Below are 16,626 nucleotides of genomic sequence, written 5' to 3'. Positions count from 1 at the left end.
CACGTAAAATCTTTGTTCATGACACATCCTTTTAATATTTTGAAGAAGAGGAGTTGTCTATCGGCCCCTCGAGAGAGAAAGCGACTGAGGGCAGCGAGCTTACCATTTAGACTTTGGGCTTCCTTAATAGTCTTAGGCGCCGATATCTGTTTCAATTTGTTTACCTTTGAGGGGTTTGCATGAATACCTTTGTTGCTGATGTAATACCCCAGGAACTTTCCTTCTTCCACCCTGAAAGAACATTTTTTAGGGTTAAGTTTCATATTGATCCTTCGGAAGTTTCCAAAGGTTTCACGAATGTCTTCTATGAGGCTTTCTTTGTCCTTGCTTTTGATGAGCATGTCATCGACGTATGCCTCCAGGTTTCTTCCTATCTGCGAGGCGAAGGCCTTATCTACCAGTCTCTGATACGTAGTGTTTTGGTCAAAAATTATCCAAGATAATCAACCTTGAAGACTTAGATCAATTATGTAACCAAACTTTCGTTCGTAAGGTTAAGGGCTTGTAAAATTGGTTTAGATTCAAAGATGCATTTAAAATAAGTATGATAAATCAAGATTATGTCGACTTAAACAAAAGAAAGTAGTCAAAAGACTTCGCAAATAACTATATAATCAAATATAAGATAGATTAAGCAAGATAAAGAAAGATAAACGTAAATAAATGCGGAAAATAAAGAGAAAGGAACAAAGAACACCATGATTTGTTATCAAGGAAAAGCCCTTAATCCTTTATGGATTGCCGGCATACAAACCCCGGGAGGAAGCAATCGTCCCTACATTGTTCTTTTATTAATGGTGTAAATTGGTTACAATGATAGAGCGACTTGATCGATCTTTCTAAGTAAAGAAAAGTGTGTTAGTTGTTTACAAGTATGAGCAGAGAAAATAAGCAAGTAAATATGTGAGTGTGTGTAACGTTGTATATCCTATGATCGATCAGGTCCTCGTTTATATAGAACAGCCTAGTAACTAATTTTCCGAAATTACAGGGATCTTCGTGGTATTCATCTGGTGAACGTTGGAGCATATCTTGACTGATATTGTAGCCGTTTGAAGATATTTTCCACATGTTGAATTCCTCTTGAAGTCCGATTATGATGCTGGACTAAGTCTTCTTTGCATGTTGATAAAATAAGACATGTGTTGAATTTCTTTTGTACCGTTAGAGATATTTCCCTTGTGCTAAATATCAAGTTACCTGCATAATATTCTCATAGAAACAATACTTGAAGTTTATCGTTAGTAATTCGTCAAGGCGTGTCAAGATCCTGAAGGTCCATGATCATGAGATCCCAAGATAATGAAACCTGAAATTTCACCCATAACAATTGTCCTCAAAGTTATTTTGATAAAAAATCAATTTTGTTTAAAATAGCTTTGCTCAAAATAATTTTGAATCTTCCGGAGTACGCTTCGACCAAAGTCAAGGAGTTAATTTTTGAATTCACCCCGAGGATAAGACGTGTGGAGATAAGATAACCAAGAGTCTTGACGGTTTATTCCCATCGTTTTACCCCTCTATATAAGCATACCATTCTTTTTAAAAAATCATGAATCTTTTTATGCTCAAAAAAGTTTTCATCTTTTTCTCCATTTCTATTAATTCTTATAACATTAACATGTCTGAAATCAGCAACGGAGATTCACACCTTGAAGTCCACGAGCGCCCAAGGGTAAATTGGGGCACTACGAAGTCAGAAACGAGGCTCCTTTATGTAAGAAAATAAAATTTTCATTATTTTTTCTTTCGTTATATTCGATTTGTAAAAATGACCCTTTGAAATGTTTCCCACAGTGCTTTTCTCAAATGAGGTTTGCGCATATGGAAGTTGCGCGTATTAAAGACCAAGAAATCAAAAGCCAAAATCAGTATATTTTTCAACTCTTGGATGAAAGAAAAGCTCAAGTTTCCAGGATAAGAGAGTTAGAAGCAGAACTGGCAAAAACCAAGGAAGAACTTCAAACGGCGCAAGTAGATCTAGTCTATACGAAAGTCCCCAAAAAGTTGAAGCCTTCTGATTCTGACGAGTAGTTATGTATATGGGCAATGAAGGATATAATGCAAAGGCCAGAGCCCATTTTTAAACTCTTTTGATTGTAACTGCTATCAAGCAGTTTTATCCTTTGTAAATATTTTCGTGATGAATGAAAAATATTTATCTTTTGATCTTTATTGCTTCGATTCCAAAAATCAATGATGTTAATGGGGTTAAAATTGGAAAATTAAATAATCGTTTGCATGATATCACATGTCAGTTAATTATTACCCTTGACTTATTTGACTATATCAACAGTAACAAATCAAATCAAAGTAATAATTATAGGGTAAGATACATGCACCTTGTGATATGTAATTAAGATCCACTTGTAAATTGTGATCTTCAAGCATCCAACGTCTTAATTGTTTGTCAGTTCCACTATATTCATGTAGTAATAAAATATAAATGGGACCGATATGATCTTTGGAGGGGATTAAAATTAAGAAGGAAATTCTTGATTTTAATATTCTCGTAGGGACATTGGAGTCCAAGATAATGAGGGTGTCTCAATATCTTGAACATGCTTGGGAGGCGTGGTTAGCTTTTTCGTATGTGTTTGTGTAATGGGTGGTGTGGTTAGCCATTTCGGGAGATCGATGGTGACATTGATAATCGGTAGAATTAATTTCGACAACCTTGGAATTTAACCCTTCAGCTGTGAAATTAATGAACGTGCGACATGGGCAAATCGTAAGAGAGGGTGAAAACCCCCAACCAAAAGTTGGCGTGAAAGACAAAAGGTGAAGACCTTGTTCCACGTTGCTATGTATGATGTTGAATATCCTTTGAGATCCTATAAATTGAAATCCTTAGAAACTGACGTCCGACGCTCAAGTTAGTATCATCATTTTGAAGAATAAACAAATAAATAAATAAATGAATAAATAAAAAAGGATTTAGAAATCATACCTGATTTTGTCAATGAGACAAAATTAATTAGACATGATATAACTTAAGGTGGATGGCGTTCCAAGCTCTTGGAACTAATTTACCTTCTAGATCTTGTAACCAATAAGATCCTTTATCAGCTTCTGCCTCGATCAAATAAGGTCCTTCCCATTTCGGGTTCAATTTCCCATCAGGCTTGATCAAAGCTTTCTTTAACACCAAATCCCCAACTTGCAATCGTCTTAATCTTAAATTCTTATTATAAGACTTGGCGATTCGTTGTTGATAAGCTGTTATTCTTATTCTGGTTCTTTCTCGTAATTCATCTAGAGCTTCCAAGCTTTCAAACATTAATTCTTTGTTTTTCTCATAAGTCAATAGTCTTATCCTAGCAGTTGGTAAGTCCATTTCAGTGGGCAATACTACTTCTGCTCCAAAAACAAGCGAAAATGGGGTTTGCCCAGTTGCATTTTTAGAGGTTGTGCGATCAGCCCATAAGACAAATGGTAACTCTTCAGCCCATTTTCCTTTGGCCTGTCCCAGTATTTTCTTTAGATTGTTCATAATAATCTTATTTCTTTAGAAGTGATCATCTTGATTCCCCATCTTTCACAGAAATTTGTGGTTTTCTTTCCAATAAATTGTGAACCATTGTCACAAATTATCTCTGCTGGAACCCCAAATCTGGTCAATATATTCCTTTTGATGAAGGATATAACATGAGACTCCTGGATCTTGGAATATGCTTCAGCTTTAATCCATTTTGAAAAATAATCTGTCATTGCCAAAAAAATATTTCTTCCCCGCTGAAGATTCTGTCATTGGTCCTACAATATCCATTCCCCACTTCATGAATGGCCATGGTGACAAAACTGGATACATAGGTTCAGCTGGTTGATGATGAATGTTGCTATGTCTTTGACAAGCATCACACTTCCTAGCATAATCTTCAGCATCTTGATTCATGGTTGGCCAATAATAACCAGTCCTTAAGATTTTCGAATGTAAGGATCTTCCAGCTGTGTGGTTCCCACATTCTCCTTCGTGAATATCTTTAAGAACCTCTTTGATCTCGGGTTCCTCTAAACACCTAAGATATGGTCCTGCTAGAGACTTTCTATACAAGATACCATTTATCATAGAATAATGTGCAGTTTTCATTCGAAAAGCCTTTGGGTTTTCATCCTTAGGAATTGTCCCATTGCTTATATATTCCTTTCAGGTGTCATCCATGAAGTTTGATTGTTTTCAGATTCTCCAGTTTCACTATCTTGAATAGCTAAAGTTTTATGAGAATCTTTATCTATGGCAGGATATAGAACATGAACTATAGGAATACTAGTTTCAAACGAAATCTTAGTTGTTGAACCTAGGTTTGCTAAGGCATCAGCTTCAACATTTTCTTCTCTAGGTACTTGTTCTATATCGAATAAGTCAAAATTTTCAGCTAATTTCTTAACTATATCTAGATATTGCATTAATTTTTCTCCTTTCGCAGCGTATGATCCATTAAAATGATTTGCTAAAAGTAATGAATCTACATGTACTTTAAGGTTCCTAATATTCATATCTTTAGCCAATTGCATACCAGAAATTAAAGCTTCGTATTCTACATCATTATTAGTAGCTATGAAATGACAATTTACTGCTTGGGGTATGATATCCCCCTGTGGCGATTTTAGTACGATACCTAATCCTATTCCTTTAACATTAGCAGCACCATCAGTATATAGGATCCATTTTTCAGTTGCTTCTTCTAGCATTTTAACTTCTAAGTCCACTTTTTGTTATAAGTCAGTACTAAAATCAGCCACAAAATCAGCTAAAGCTTGAGATTTTATAGCATTTCTAGGTTCATATACTAAGTTAAAGGCACTTAATTTTATAGACCATTTACCCATTCTTCCTGATACTTCAGGTTTTCTAAGCACACATTTTATAGGGTAATTTGTCCTAACATGTATAGCATGCGTTTCAAAAGAATGTCTAAGTTTAGTAGATGCCATGACTAATGCAAGTATGAGTTTTTCGAGATGAGAGTACCTGGTTTCAGCATCAATTAAACTTTTACTTACGTAGTAGACGGGATTCTGTGTGCCTTCAGATTCCTTTACAAGAACTGTGCTTACTACATTTGATGATACTGCCATGTAAAGATATTAAGGCTCACCATCTTCAGGCTTCATCAGCAGCGGAAGGGTTGATAAGTACTTTTTTAATTCCTAAAAGGCCTCTTCTTGCTTTTCACCCCATTCGAATTTCTTATTCTTTTTCAGAATATCGTAAAGTTCTTTGCATCTATTTGGGGATCTTGAAATGAATCTGTTGAGAGCTGCTAATCTGCCAGTTAATCTTTGGATGTCTTTAGCATTCGACGGAGACTTCAAATTTAATATTGCTTTAATTTGCTCTGGGCTAGCTTCAATTCCTCTTTTGGTGACCATATATCCTAACAATTTTCCAGCTCCGACTCCAAAATTACACTTGGCGGGATTTAACTTCATATTGTACTTGTCCAGGATGTTGAAGGGTACTTCAAGATCCTTTAAGTGATCTTCAGCTCTCTTGGACTTTACCACCATATCATCTATATAAACTTCCATGGTATCCCCCAGTTGATCTTTGAACATCATATTCACTAGCCTTTGATATGCTACACCTGCATTTTTAGAACCAAAAGGCATTGCAATATAACAATAAATACCTGTCGGTGTCATGAAGGCTGTGGCTTCCTGATCTTCAGGTTCCATTTGTATCTGTTGAAATCCTGAAGAGGCATCCATGAATGTTAGCATCTCATGTCCCGAAGTTGCATCGACCATTGCATCAATATGTGGTAGTGGAAATGGATCTTTTGGACAAGCTTTGTTTAGATCAGTAAAATCTACACAAACTCTCCATTTTCGAATTTTCTTTTGTACGACCACCACGTTTGCCAGCCATTCTGGGAATTTAACTTCTCTGATTATTTTAGCCTTTAATAATCTTTCAACATCTTCCTGGATTATAGCATTTCTTTCAGTAGCAAATTTTCTTCTTTTTTGCTGAATAGGCTTGAAGCTTTTCTCGATTCCCAGCTTGTGTGTGATGACATCTCTTGATATTCCAGTCATATCTTCTTGTTTCCAAGCGAAAGTCTTCATTCTAGCTTTGAGGAAATCAGTAAATTTGACTTCCATATCTTTTGATATCTTTTTCCCTATTACAACTTTAATGTTAGGATCTTCAGGAACCAAGATAACTTCCTTTACATCTTGCTCTTCTGGTTCGTCTACATCGAAGACCCTTTTCTGTAATTGCTATTGTGAAATTGGCTTTGCAGCTGACTTCGTGCTGGATGTGTAGCATTCTCTTGCTTCTTGCTGATCTCCCTTGACAGTAACTACTCCCCAAGGTGTTGGAAGTTTAACACATTGGTGATATGTTGAAGGTACTGCCTTCATTTCATGTATCCAGGGTCTTCCCAAGATTATGTTGCATCCTAGGAGAGAATCTAAGACACAGAATTTCTGCATCGAATTCATCCCTCCAACATAAACTGGTAATTTTATTTCACCCACTGTATATTTAGTTTCCCCACTGAATCCAATCAATGGAGAAGCCTTTCCATTGATATCTTCTTCCGAGATATCCATTCTTCGTAATGTCTCCAGCTTAATGATATTCACTGAGCTCCCATTATCTATCAAAATCCTGCGAACATAATGGTTAGCGATAAAAAGAAATTACCAGCCCATCATGATGAGGTTCCATGATATCATCAAAATCTTCTTCAAAGGAGATAATGTCTGAGTCCGAAATTGATGCTTTCTTCACACTTCTTTCTCCTTTATCTTCTTTGCTTTTCTTTGCAAGTCTTTTTGCTGCTGAATATGTTGTCCCGCACACTTCCGATCCCCAGAGATGGTATTAATTACTTTTGCATTCGCTGGTGGGGAATCTGCTTTTTGTGTTGATTTTGGTTTGGAAAAGTCCAAGCCTTCAACATCTTTGGCCTTCTTCCTTCCAAGGAGTTCTGTCAAATATCCTTATGCTAATAAAGTGGATGTTTCTCTTCTTAACATCTTGCAATCTTCGGTGATATGGCCAAAGTCTTCATGATAAGCACACCACTGGCTAGGATCTTTCTTCTTGAAGTATCCGTCATTTTTCTTCTGAGGCCATCTCACCTTGTCTCCAAGATCTCTAAGCACCATTATAATGCCAGGAGTTCCTACAGAGAAACAGTATGATGCCAAAGTTGGGTATTCGACCCCGTCATCTTCTTCAACGACATTGACTTCATCATCTACATGTCTTGAGTAAGGTTTGTGTCTCGGTTTAAACACCGGGGTTTCTGCCTTCCGATTTGGACGATCATACGATAAGGCATCTAATTTCGAAGTTGTAAGTTCATTTTCTTCGAGCCTTATAAATCTTGCTGCCCCTGCTTTTGCTTCATCTAAATTTTTGCATGGCGTCATTATGAGATCTTCCTGGAATTTAGATCCTTTATGGAGACCTCTCTGCAAAGCTTGAATAGAGGTTAACATATCTAAATTAGGAATATTAAGAGATTCTTTTGTAAATCTAGTCATAAAATCTCTAAGTGATTCATGCGGTTTTTGAATTATTTTATATAGATCATCAGTCAATTTCTCAAAAGTCCTACTGCATAAAAATTGACTATAAAATAAATTTGTTAAATCAGCGAAAGAATTAATAGATAGAGGAGGCAAACTCTGCAGCCATTTTAAGGCTGATCTAGATAGTGTCGATCCAAAGCTTCTGCATAAGAAAGCTTCTTTCAAATTTGATGGAATCGGCACCATTTCCATCATATGGTTTCATATTTGGAACTTGGAATTTCTTCGAGATTTCTACGTTCGCAATCCTGTCGCCATATCTGTTGATTAGATAGGACGCAGGGTTGACTTCAGGAATTGGATTGCAAAATCCAGGAATGCTCGAAATCATGTCTTTAATCTTCTAAAATTCTCTAGCGATGTAATCATTTGCTCCTTGTCCCTGCGATGGATTAGTAAATGCAAAAGATCCAGCAAAATTATTAGAATTGTTCAAACCTGCACTCATGGTGGCAGATGTTCCAGCAACATGAGTGTTTTGCGGAATATTACTCCTAAAATTAGGAGTCGCAGTTGGCATCGACGTATTAATAGGAGCAGACTCAGGAGCAGTTGGAGTCGTTGAAAACAAATTCCTATGAGTCATCGGTGGTCTGTTTTCAAAAATCCTTGACTCAAGAATTTTGAATTGTGCCTGATTATATTCTTGATTAGTCTTAATTGTCTTATCAAGATTCTGCAAAATAATAAACAAGTCAGGCAGTTCTTCAGAGTTAACATTCCTAGATCCGGTATTGTAGGGATTCGGATTGCCATAATCGTCGTCAAAACTCCTTCTTTGAGTCTGGCTTGATCTTGCATTCTCCTGAGATGAGTTTCCTGCCGGAATTTCTCCAGATAAGTCTGGGATCTGGAATGAATCCATTGGCTCCTTTCCTTTATCCTGGGCAGAAGTTTGAGCAGCATTGTTCCTGTTTCTTCGATAAGAAGCACGTCTTGGAGGTGGAGGAGGCAAAGGAGAAGAAATAACAGGAGTAATTTGCGAAGAATTAGTTGGTTGAGTCGACATCTTTGGTTTTAGATTTTGAAAAATCGAGATTCATGAAAATCAAAAAGATTTTTTATCAGATCGAAAGCACCTTTTGCCCCACGGTGGGCGCCAAATTGTTTTGGTCAAAAATTATCCAAGATAATCAACCTTGAAGACTTAGATCAATTATGTAACCAAACTTTCGTTCTTGAGGTTAAGGGCTTGTAAAATTAGTTTAGATTCAAAGATGCGTTTAAAATAAGTATGATAAATCAAGATTATGTCGACTTAAACAAAAGAAAGTAGTCAAAAGATTTCGCAAATAACTATATAATCAAATATAAGATAGATTAAGCAAGATAAAGAAAGATAAACGTAAATAAATGCGGAAAATAAAGAGAAAGGAACAAAGAACACCGAGATTTGTTATCAAGGAAAAGCCCTTAATCCTTTATGGATTGCCGGCATACAAACCCCGGGAGGAAGCAATCGTCCCTACATTATTCTTTTATTAATGGTGTAAATTGGTTAAAATGATAGAGCGACTTGATCGATCTTTCTAAGTAAAGAAAAGTGTGTTGGTTGTTTACAAGTATGAGTAGAGAAAATAAGCAAGTAAATATGTGAGTGTGTGTAACGTTGTATATCCTATGATCGATCAGGTCCTCGTTTATATAGAGCAGCCTAGTAACTAATTTTTCGAAATTACAGGGATCTTCCTGGTCTTCATCTGGTGAACGTTGGAACATATCTTGACTCATATTGTAGCCGTTTGAAGATATTCTCCTCATGCTGAATTCCTCTTGAAGTCCGATTATGATGTTGGACTAAGTCTTCTTTGCGTGTTGATCAAATAAGACATGTGATGAATCCCTTTTGTACCGTTAGAGATATTTCCCTTGTGATAAATATCAAGTTACCTGAATAATATTCTCATAGAAACAATACTTGAAGTTTATCGTTAGTAATTCGTCAAGGCGTGTCAAGATCCTGAAGGTCCATGATCTTGAGATCCCAAGATAATGAAACCTGAAATTTCACCCATAACACGTAGCCCCTGCGTTCTTCAGACCGAATGGCATCTTCCGATAGCAGTAGGTTCCATTGCTTGTGTAAAATGCTATTTTATCTTCGTCCTCTTCGACCATTTGTATTTGGTGGTATCCTTTATATGCGTCCGAAAAAATTTCAGTTTGTGTCCTGCTAGTGATTCTACCTTCCAATCGATCTCGGCAAGGGGTAGCAATCTTTGGGGCATGCTTTGTTTATATTGGTAAAGTCAACACACATCCGCCACCCCCCGTCTCCTTTTTTGACCATTACAGGATTTGCGATCCAGATTGGGTAAACAGATTCTCTTATTATTCCTGCTTTCAACAGCTCCTTCACTTCCTTTCTGGCTGCTTCATCTCTGTTAGCGGAGAGGCTGCGCTTTTTCTGATGGGTTGGTTCTATGTGCCTTCACTCGTTCAAGCGATGCTCTGTTACGAAGAATTTCCCTTCCAACGTGAGGACCCTCGGGACTCCCGTCATGTCCGTATATTCCCATGCGAATATATCCATATTTGACTGAAGTAATTTATGAAGCTTTCATTTGCACTCGTCTGAGAGCTGAGCGCCTATGGAAATGGTCTGAACCGAGAAGCCTAGATTAACTGTGACCTTGGCGATGTATCCTTTTTCCCAAGTCAATTTCGGGGGGTAACCTCCCCGTCTTCCATCCTTTTTACATCGTTGACATGCTTTGTTTGTTCGTAAGACGAGCAAATCGTACCTATCCCATTTTTGCATTGAAACTTGATAAGCCTGTGGATTACTGAGGGGACCATATCTAGTCGTTGCATCGCGGTCCTTCCCAAAAGGTTGTTATAAGGTGATGGAGATCGTACTATCGATAGATCTAGGGTTTCGGTCCTTTCGTATGCTCAATCTTTGATGGTAACATCCAAGTCAATTTCTCCCAATGGCCATGCGTGCTCTTCCGAGAAACCGACTAGTGGGCCATGTGGGTCCGTTTTTCTGGCCCGTAGGGCATCCGGTAGTTTGAGGAAGCAATGTTCGAACATTACATCGCACTCGCTCCCGCTATCTAGATAGACCCTTCGTACCTAGATATTAAATATCATGGCTTGAATGATAAGAGGGTCATTGAAAGGTTTATTTTGCCCTAACGGAGGGAAATAAAAACCTTCCTGTGTGTTCTTGACCAAGCTTGGATGGCGGGCGGTCCCTTGGGTGACTGCCAAGGTTAATCTCCTATCATTCAGGGATCTGCCCTTGTTCTTTTTTACCATCTCTGGCATGCGTACAAAAATCTTTTCGGTGGGTTTTTCTTTTTGGAGTAATTTTGGTCCTACGAATAGCGCCAAATGATTGTACACCAAACTGAGATTAGGTTTAGAAAAGGGGATGATGGGTGTTTTTGGTTGTTTGTTGGCGGTTCTCCGAAGGTAAAGTTGATCTCTTTACGCCAATTAGTTATGGTTTGATTGTTAGCCGATTGAGAACGTGCTATTATGTTTTTAGATCTGATCGAGTAGGAATGAAAAATCCCCTCTTCGTGGGGTCTTATGAATCTCCTTTTATAGGGAGATTAATCTTGGTGGAAAAGTTAACACTTCTTAGGGTTTACCCAAGTCTTAGGAAACAAGAATCCAGGAGGCTTGTTTCCTTCTTTATTGGCTACAAGTGATAAGATCAAATCCTGAAATTATAGGAGAACAATTCTTATCTCTATTATCTCGCTGCGGAATCTTTGTATTGGACGGTCCTTCGTATCGCAACCTGCTTGTGATAGGTCCTTCGTACCGATAAGGTGTATGTCATCATTGCTCCCCCATAACTGACTCAAATTTCTTGTACCACTGTCTTGGTGCTTGCTTCAACCCATATAAACTTTTCCGAAGTCTACACACATAATCCTTTTTGCCCATAACCTGAAACCCTTCAGGTGGCTCCATGTAGATTTCTTTATCCAAGTTACCGTGAAGGAAAGCTGTCTTGACATCCATTTGCTCAACCTCAAGATCAAGACTAGCTACCAAACCAAGAACCACTCGAATAGAGCCCATCTTCACGGCTGGAGAGAAAATCTCATCAAAATCGATACCCTTTCTCTGACTGAATCTCCTAACAACCAACCTAGCTTTGTACCTGGGTCTGGAAGAGTTCTCATCTGTCTTCACTTTATAAACCCACTTGTTCTTCAGAACTTTCTTGCCTTTAGGCAACTTCACCAACCCATAAGTATGATTCTCATGCAAGGAACTCATCTTATCTTGCATGGCTTCAGCCCACTCCCTTGTGATCATCTTCCATAGCCTCTACATAACACTTGGGCTCTACCCCATCAGTGAGTAAAACATACTCATTAGTAGAATATTGGTTGGAAGGATGACGGTCTCTGTTAGACAGCCTAAGTGGAACAAATGGTAGCATATCTGGTACTGGTAACTCTGGATGAACGTCTTCATCTTCTTGCTCATGAGCATCAACATCATTAGTACCTTGTTGGTTGTCATTCTGAAAATCATCTCCAACCTATGTATCAACATGTTGTGGAGGAACCGGATCAAAATCAGCAGAAGTATCATTATGTTGAGGCACTGTCTCTCTCTTCTCAACATCTTTGAAAATCTGATTTTCAGCAAATACAACATCTCGGCTTCATATGAGTTTCTTTGAAACAGGGTCATACAACCTGTACCCAAACTCGTGTTCATAACCATAACCAAGGAATACACATGGCTTAGACTTTACCTAAAGCTTTAACCTTTCATCCTTGGGAATGTGCACAAATGCCTTGAATCCAAAAACCCGCAAGTGATTATAAGAAACATCTTTGTCGCTACAAAACCTGTTAGGAACATCAAACTACAAAGGAACACAAGAGGTTAGATTAATCACATGAACTACGGTGTTCAAAGCTTCACCCCATAAAGTAGAAGGCAACCCTACATGTGAAAGCAAACATCTGACTCTCTTAACCAATGTTCTGTTCATCCACTCTGCTAAGCCATTCAACTGCGGTGTCTTTGGAGGAGCCTTTTGATGTCGAATACACTGCTCTTTACAATAAGCATCAAACGGACCAATGTATTCACCGCCATTGTCGGTCCGAATGCATTTAAGCTTCATCCCATTTTCTCTTTCAACTGAGGCATGAAATTGCTTAAACACACTTAACACTTGATCTTTGGTCTTCAAGGTATAAACCCATATCTTCCTAGGATGATCATCGATGAATGTGACAAAGTAATAATAGCCGCCAAGAGACCTAGTCGATCTTCATAGGCCCACAAACATCAGAATGAACCAAATCAAGTATTTTCTCCATTCGAAAAGGAGAATGCTTCTTGAAAGCAACTCTAGTCTGCTTCCCTGCCAAGCAATGAGAACACTTACCTAAGCTAACATCATGAACCCCGGATAACACATTCTTCTTTGAAAGAATGGACATTCCCTTTTCACTCATGTGACTAAGTCTCTTATGCCACAATTCGGACATGTCAACATTCTCCACAGCATTAACATTACTGTAGGAGATCTTTTGGTGTGTCACGTACAACTTTGAGACTTTTGTAACACCCGTCATTTTAAAACCCGGATTTCAAAAATCTTTGCCTAACGGCATTCAAACTTTGCGGAAAACGTATATATAAAACTGCCCCATCCGTAACCGGATGATACCTTTCATAAAAATGGTGCTACTAAATCGTATCGTCACAACAATAAATGATAAATCCAATCTATGGCACCAACATAAATGCCATACATCAATACATAAAAAATAAGTCATTAATAAGTAGCCAAACAACGGCTAACTGGGAAGTCTAAGCATCGGGAAACTAATGCTAATCTTTCTTTATTCTTCTACCCATCTCACGGTCCACGCACTACACTAGCTTATACCTGCTTATCCTAAAGGACACAACATTCTCATAAAAGCAAGTGTTGGCTAATAAAATTAGCTAAGTAAGATACACACATTTTGATAAAACGTTCTTCATTTTACTTTCATAATACTTCGTCATATTTTACTTATTAAAACATGATCAAATTACACTTCATCCACAGTTATCATAGATCAACCCATACTTCCCTTTCTCCCACTTTCCATCACATTTCATATCACATCAACGAGTACATACAACTTAATGAACATCTTTTAACATATCAACATATCTTACAACTTGGTCAACATCTCATATCATATCATCGTATACTTTCAACATAATCAACATCTCATAACTTAGCATAATACATGTAAACATATCTCACGTATTAGCACATGTAGAGTAAATACTCCTAATTGTGCCTATCAATGATACATCATACTTATCAACATATCTTCTTATAATCTTGATCAACTTATTCAACTTAATCATCTTAATCAACTTTAATAAACTTAATCAACTTATCAATGATATCAACTTATCAACTTTAATCAACTTTAAGCATTCCGTTATGCTTTTAACATTGCTGGTTAGTCACTCCACCCGGAAATATTAGATCAACGTAACTATGCCGCAAGAAATTACTCAAGCGACCACTTTTAGTATCCCGTCTTGATGGTTAGTGTAACACCCCGCTAAAGCGGAATACACGGGGTGCACAGACAAGCACAAATGCACACAGTACAAGTTCAACACAGCCATTAAGATTAATCAAAGATCAAGAGAACAAAGTCATTACGGATCATAATTAAGTCTAGATCAGAAGTACAAATGTTATTACAGAATATAACTAAATCAGAATAGCCAAATTCATGGGACAGAACAATTGTCCCATAGAACAGTACTTGAGCTAGAATAGTAATAAGGCCTTCGTAGCTCCAGGACTTGTATGCACGAACCGTCACCAAAAGGATGAGCTTAGAACGGGAGACTCTTATGCTAAAGATCTAGTACCTAGCCTGAAAAGCATATAAGTTCAAAGGTCAACTACGAAAGTAGTTGGTGAGATTCACATAAAGTATTTTATAAATATACATAGTACTTGTATGTATAAAAGTCAAGTTATATAGTCTGTACGGCTGTCAAATGTACCTTGCTGTAATAACAATAGTTTAGAATCTGTAATGTACTTAATATGTATGTCTATTATTACTGCTAATCCGCTTGGCCATAACGAGCTATGATAAATCAGGGAACTCATGCAATCAGAAAGTATATAAGTACGAGCTAGGTCAGAACTGGTGACCAGAGCATGTGATCAGAACAGGTGATCAATAAGTCTAGGTAATATGCATTCTCCTGTCCTGAGGAGAATGAGGATGGGCCTACCCTAACAGCGTTGTCCATATACCTACGGTCCATTCCCAGAACTGGTGGGAGATGAATTGATAGCAGTAAGTCTTAGGCCTCATACATAAAATAAGTACATAACAGTATGTATTCAAGATCCTGCCCATTCAAGATCTAGAACACGCATTAAGAAAATAAGTATCATAACATAAATAGTCTGGCTGTACGTAAATAGTCTGTCTGAAAGTAGTCTGTCTGTCTCAAAATAGTACGTAGTACAGTCAAGAGAATATATATATATAAGTCTGTATATATATATAAGTACAAAATAGTTTTCATGTTTTTCAGTCCCCGATAAAGAACTTTAAAAATGTACGAAAGGGGGAATAAGTGAACTCACAGTGATCTGGTACAATATATAGAACTGGTACAGTGAACAAGTACAAAGATAGATAAGTATATCTATCGGGACCCAATCACGCCTTGCCGAACTCCTATGCACATAATAACCATATAGCAGTACATGTATTAGTCTAAGTGATTATTCAAATCACAAATGTCCTTGGTGAACTGATGATTTGGTCCTTTGAACATTTTGACTCAAAATAGTTTTAACTGAACTTTACGTACATGAACTGAGCGAAGGTGAGCCTTAAGTCTGTTTGAACTGAACTTGAACGAATTTAGACATTAAATTCGTTGGACTGAACAGAACGAAGTTAGACATTAAATTCGTTGGACTGAACTGAACGAAGTTAGACATTAAATTCGTTGGACTGAACTGAACGAAGTTAAACCTTAAGTTCGTTGGACTAAATTCGTTTTGAACAAGATAATTTCGTTTGATGCAGAAGGCATACGGACATAACACTGAACTTAACAAAATTACGAGTTTTGAAGATTAAGGCATGTTACGACCCAAATTTGATCGCCAAAACAGTTACTAGACTTATTTAAACATAAACCCATTGTTCTTTAACACGTTTTTGACATCAAAATCGACCAAATCATCAAGAACATATAGTTGGAAAGTTTGAACTTAATTTGATCAAAATCACAAAATACGTTGTTGTTGCCTCAAAATCAGTTTCAGAAATATGTTTAGATGATTACAAGGAAGCTAATGATATCAACGATTCGATCTAACAATCACGAAATCAAAGAATTTCTTATGTGTGTGTTTCTTGGTGTGGTGAGTGTGTGGAGGTGATGAAGGTGGTGAAGAATAGAAATCTTTTTGGGTTTACACTTCTTTTATACCTTACCATAAAAGTGCAAATTTCACAACTACAAGGACCATTTTGCAATTAAATTGAGCTGAGCTCTTTAACGATCTTGTGATATTTGTGAACCGAACTTACTATATTATTGAATGTAATCACAAACTCATCGAACAATAACAATATTTAGATCAATTTGAAGTTCACATAAGCACATAATGAACATCTAAAGTACGTCTATAACTCATATAAATTAGACTGTCTGACCGATTTAGTGGCATATGTACATTTTCAAGGACTTAAATAGAACATTTCTGGGACGGTTGTTACAGTTAGACACTCCACCCAGAAATACAAGATCAACATAACTATGCAGCAAGGAGCCACTCAAGCGACAACGTACGCACTAGCTTTATAACTAGCATGAGTTAAGCTTAACACAACTTATGCTCGAGACTTCTTATATTTATTAGCTTAGGCTACACTTTCACCTAAACCAATCACTTACCAACATCTTTACTTTACTTCATATTAGCTTAGGCTACACTTTCACCTAAACAAATCACATATCAACATCTTTACTTTACTTTAACTTTGGGTATATTCATTACCTAATAAGTTTCACACCTACTTCAAC

The 16,626-nt window shown here is 37.3% G+C and overlaps 1 protein-coding gene across 1 annotated transcript; it reads right to left on the bottom strand.

The window, feature by feature from the left end:
- Nucleotides 1–4,134: 4,134 nt before the first annotated feature.
- Nucleotides 4,135–4,692, bottom strand: LOC122601355 (uncharacterized protein Mb2253c-like). Its single transcript, XM_043774120.1, has one exon. The coding sequence runs from the start codon at nt 4,690–4,692 to the stop codon at nt 4,135–4,137; it is 558 nt and encodes a 185-aa protein (XP_043630055.1).
- Nucleotides 4,693–16,626: the final 11,934 nt, after the last annotated feature.

The sequence above is a fragment of the Erigeron canadensis genome, chromosome 5, assembly GCF_010389155.1.
Source record: "Erigeron canadensis isolate Cc75 chromosome 5, C_canadensis_v1, whole genome shotgun sequence".
NCBI lineage: Eukaryota > Viridiplantae > Streptophyta > Magnoliopsida > Asterales > Asteraceae > Erigeron > Erigeron canadensis.
The sequence above is the reverse complement of the archived record's forward strand: the minus strand, read 5'-3'. Positions and strand labels throughout refer to the sequence as shown.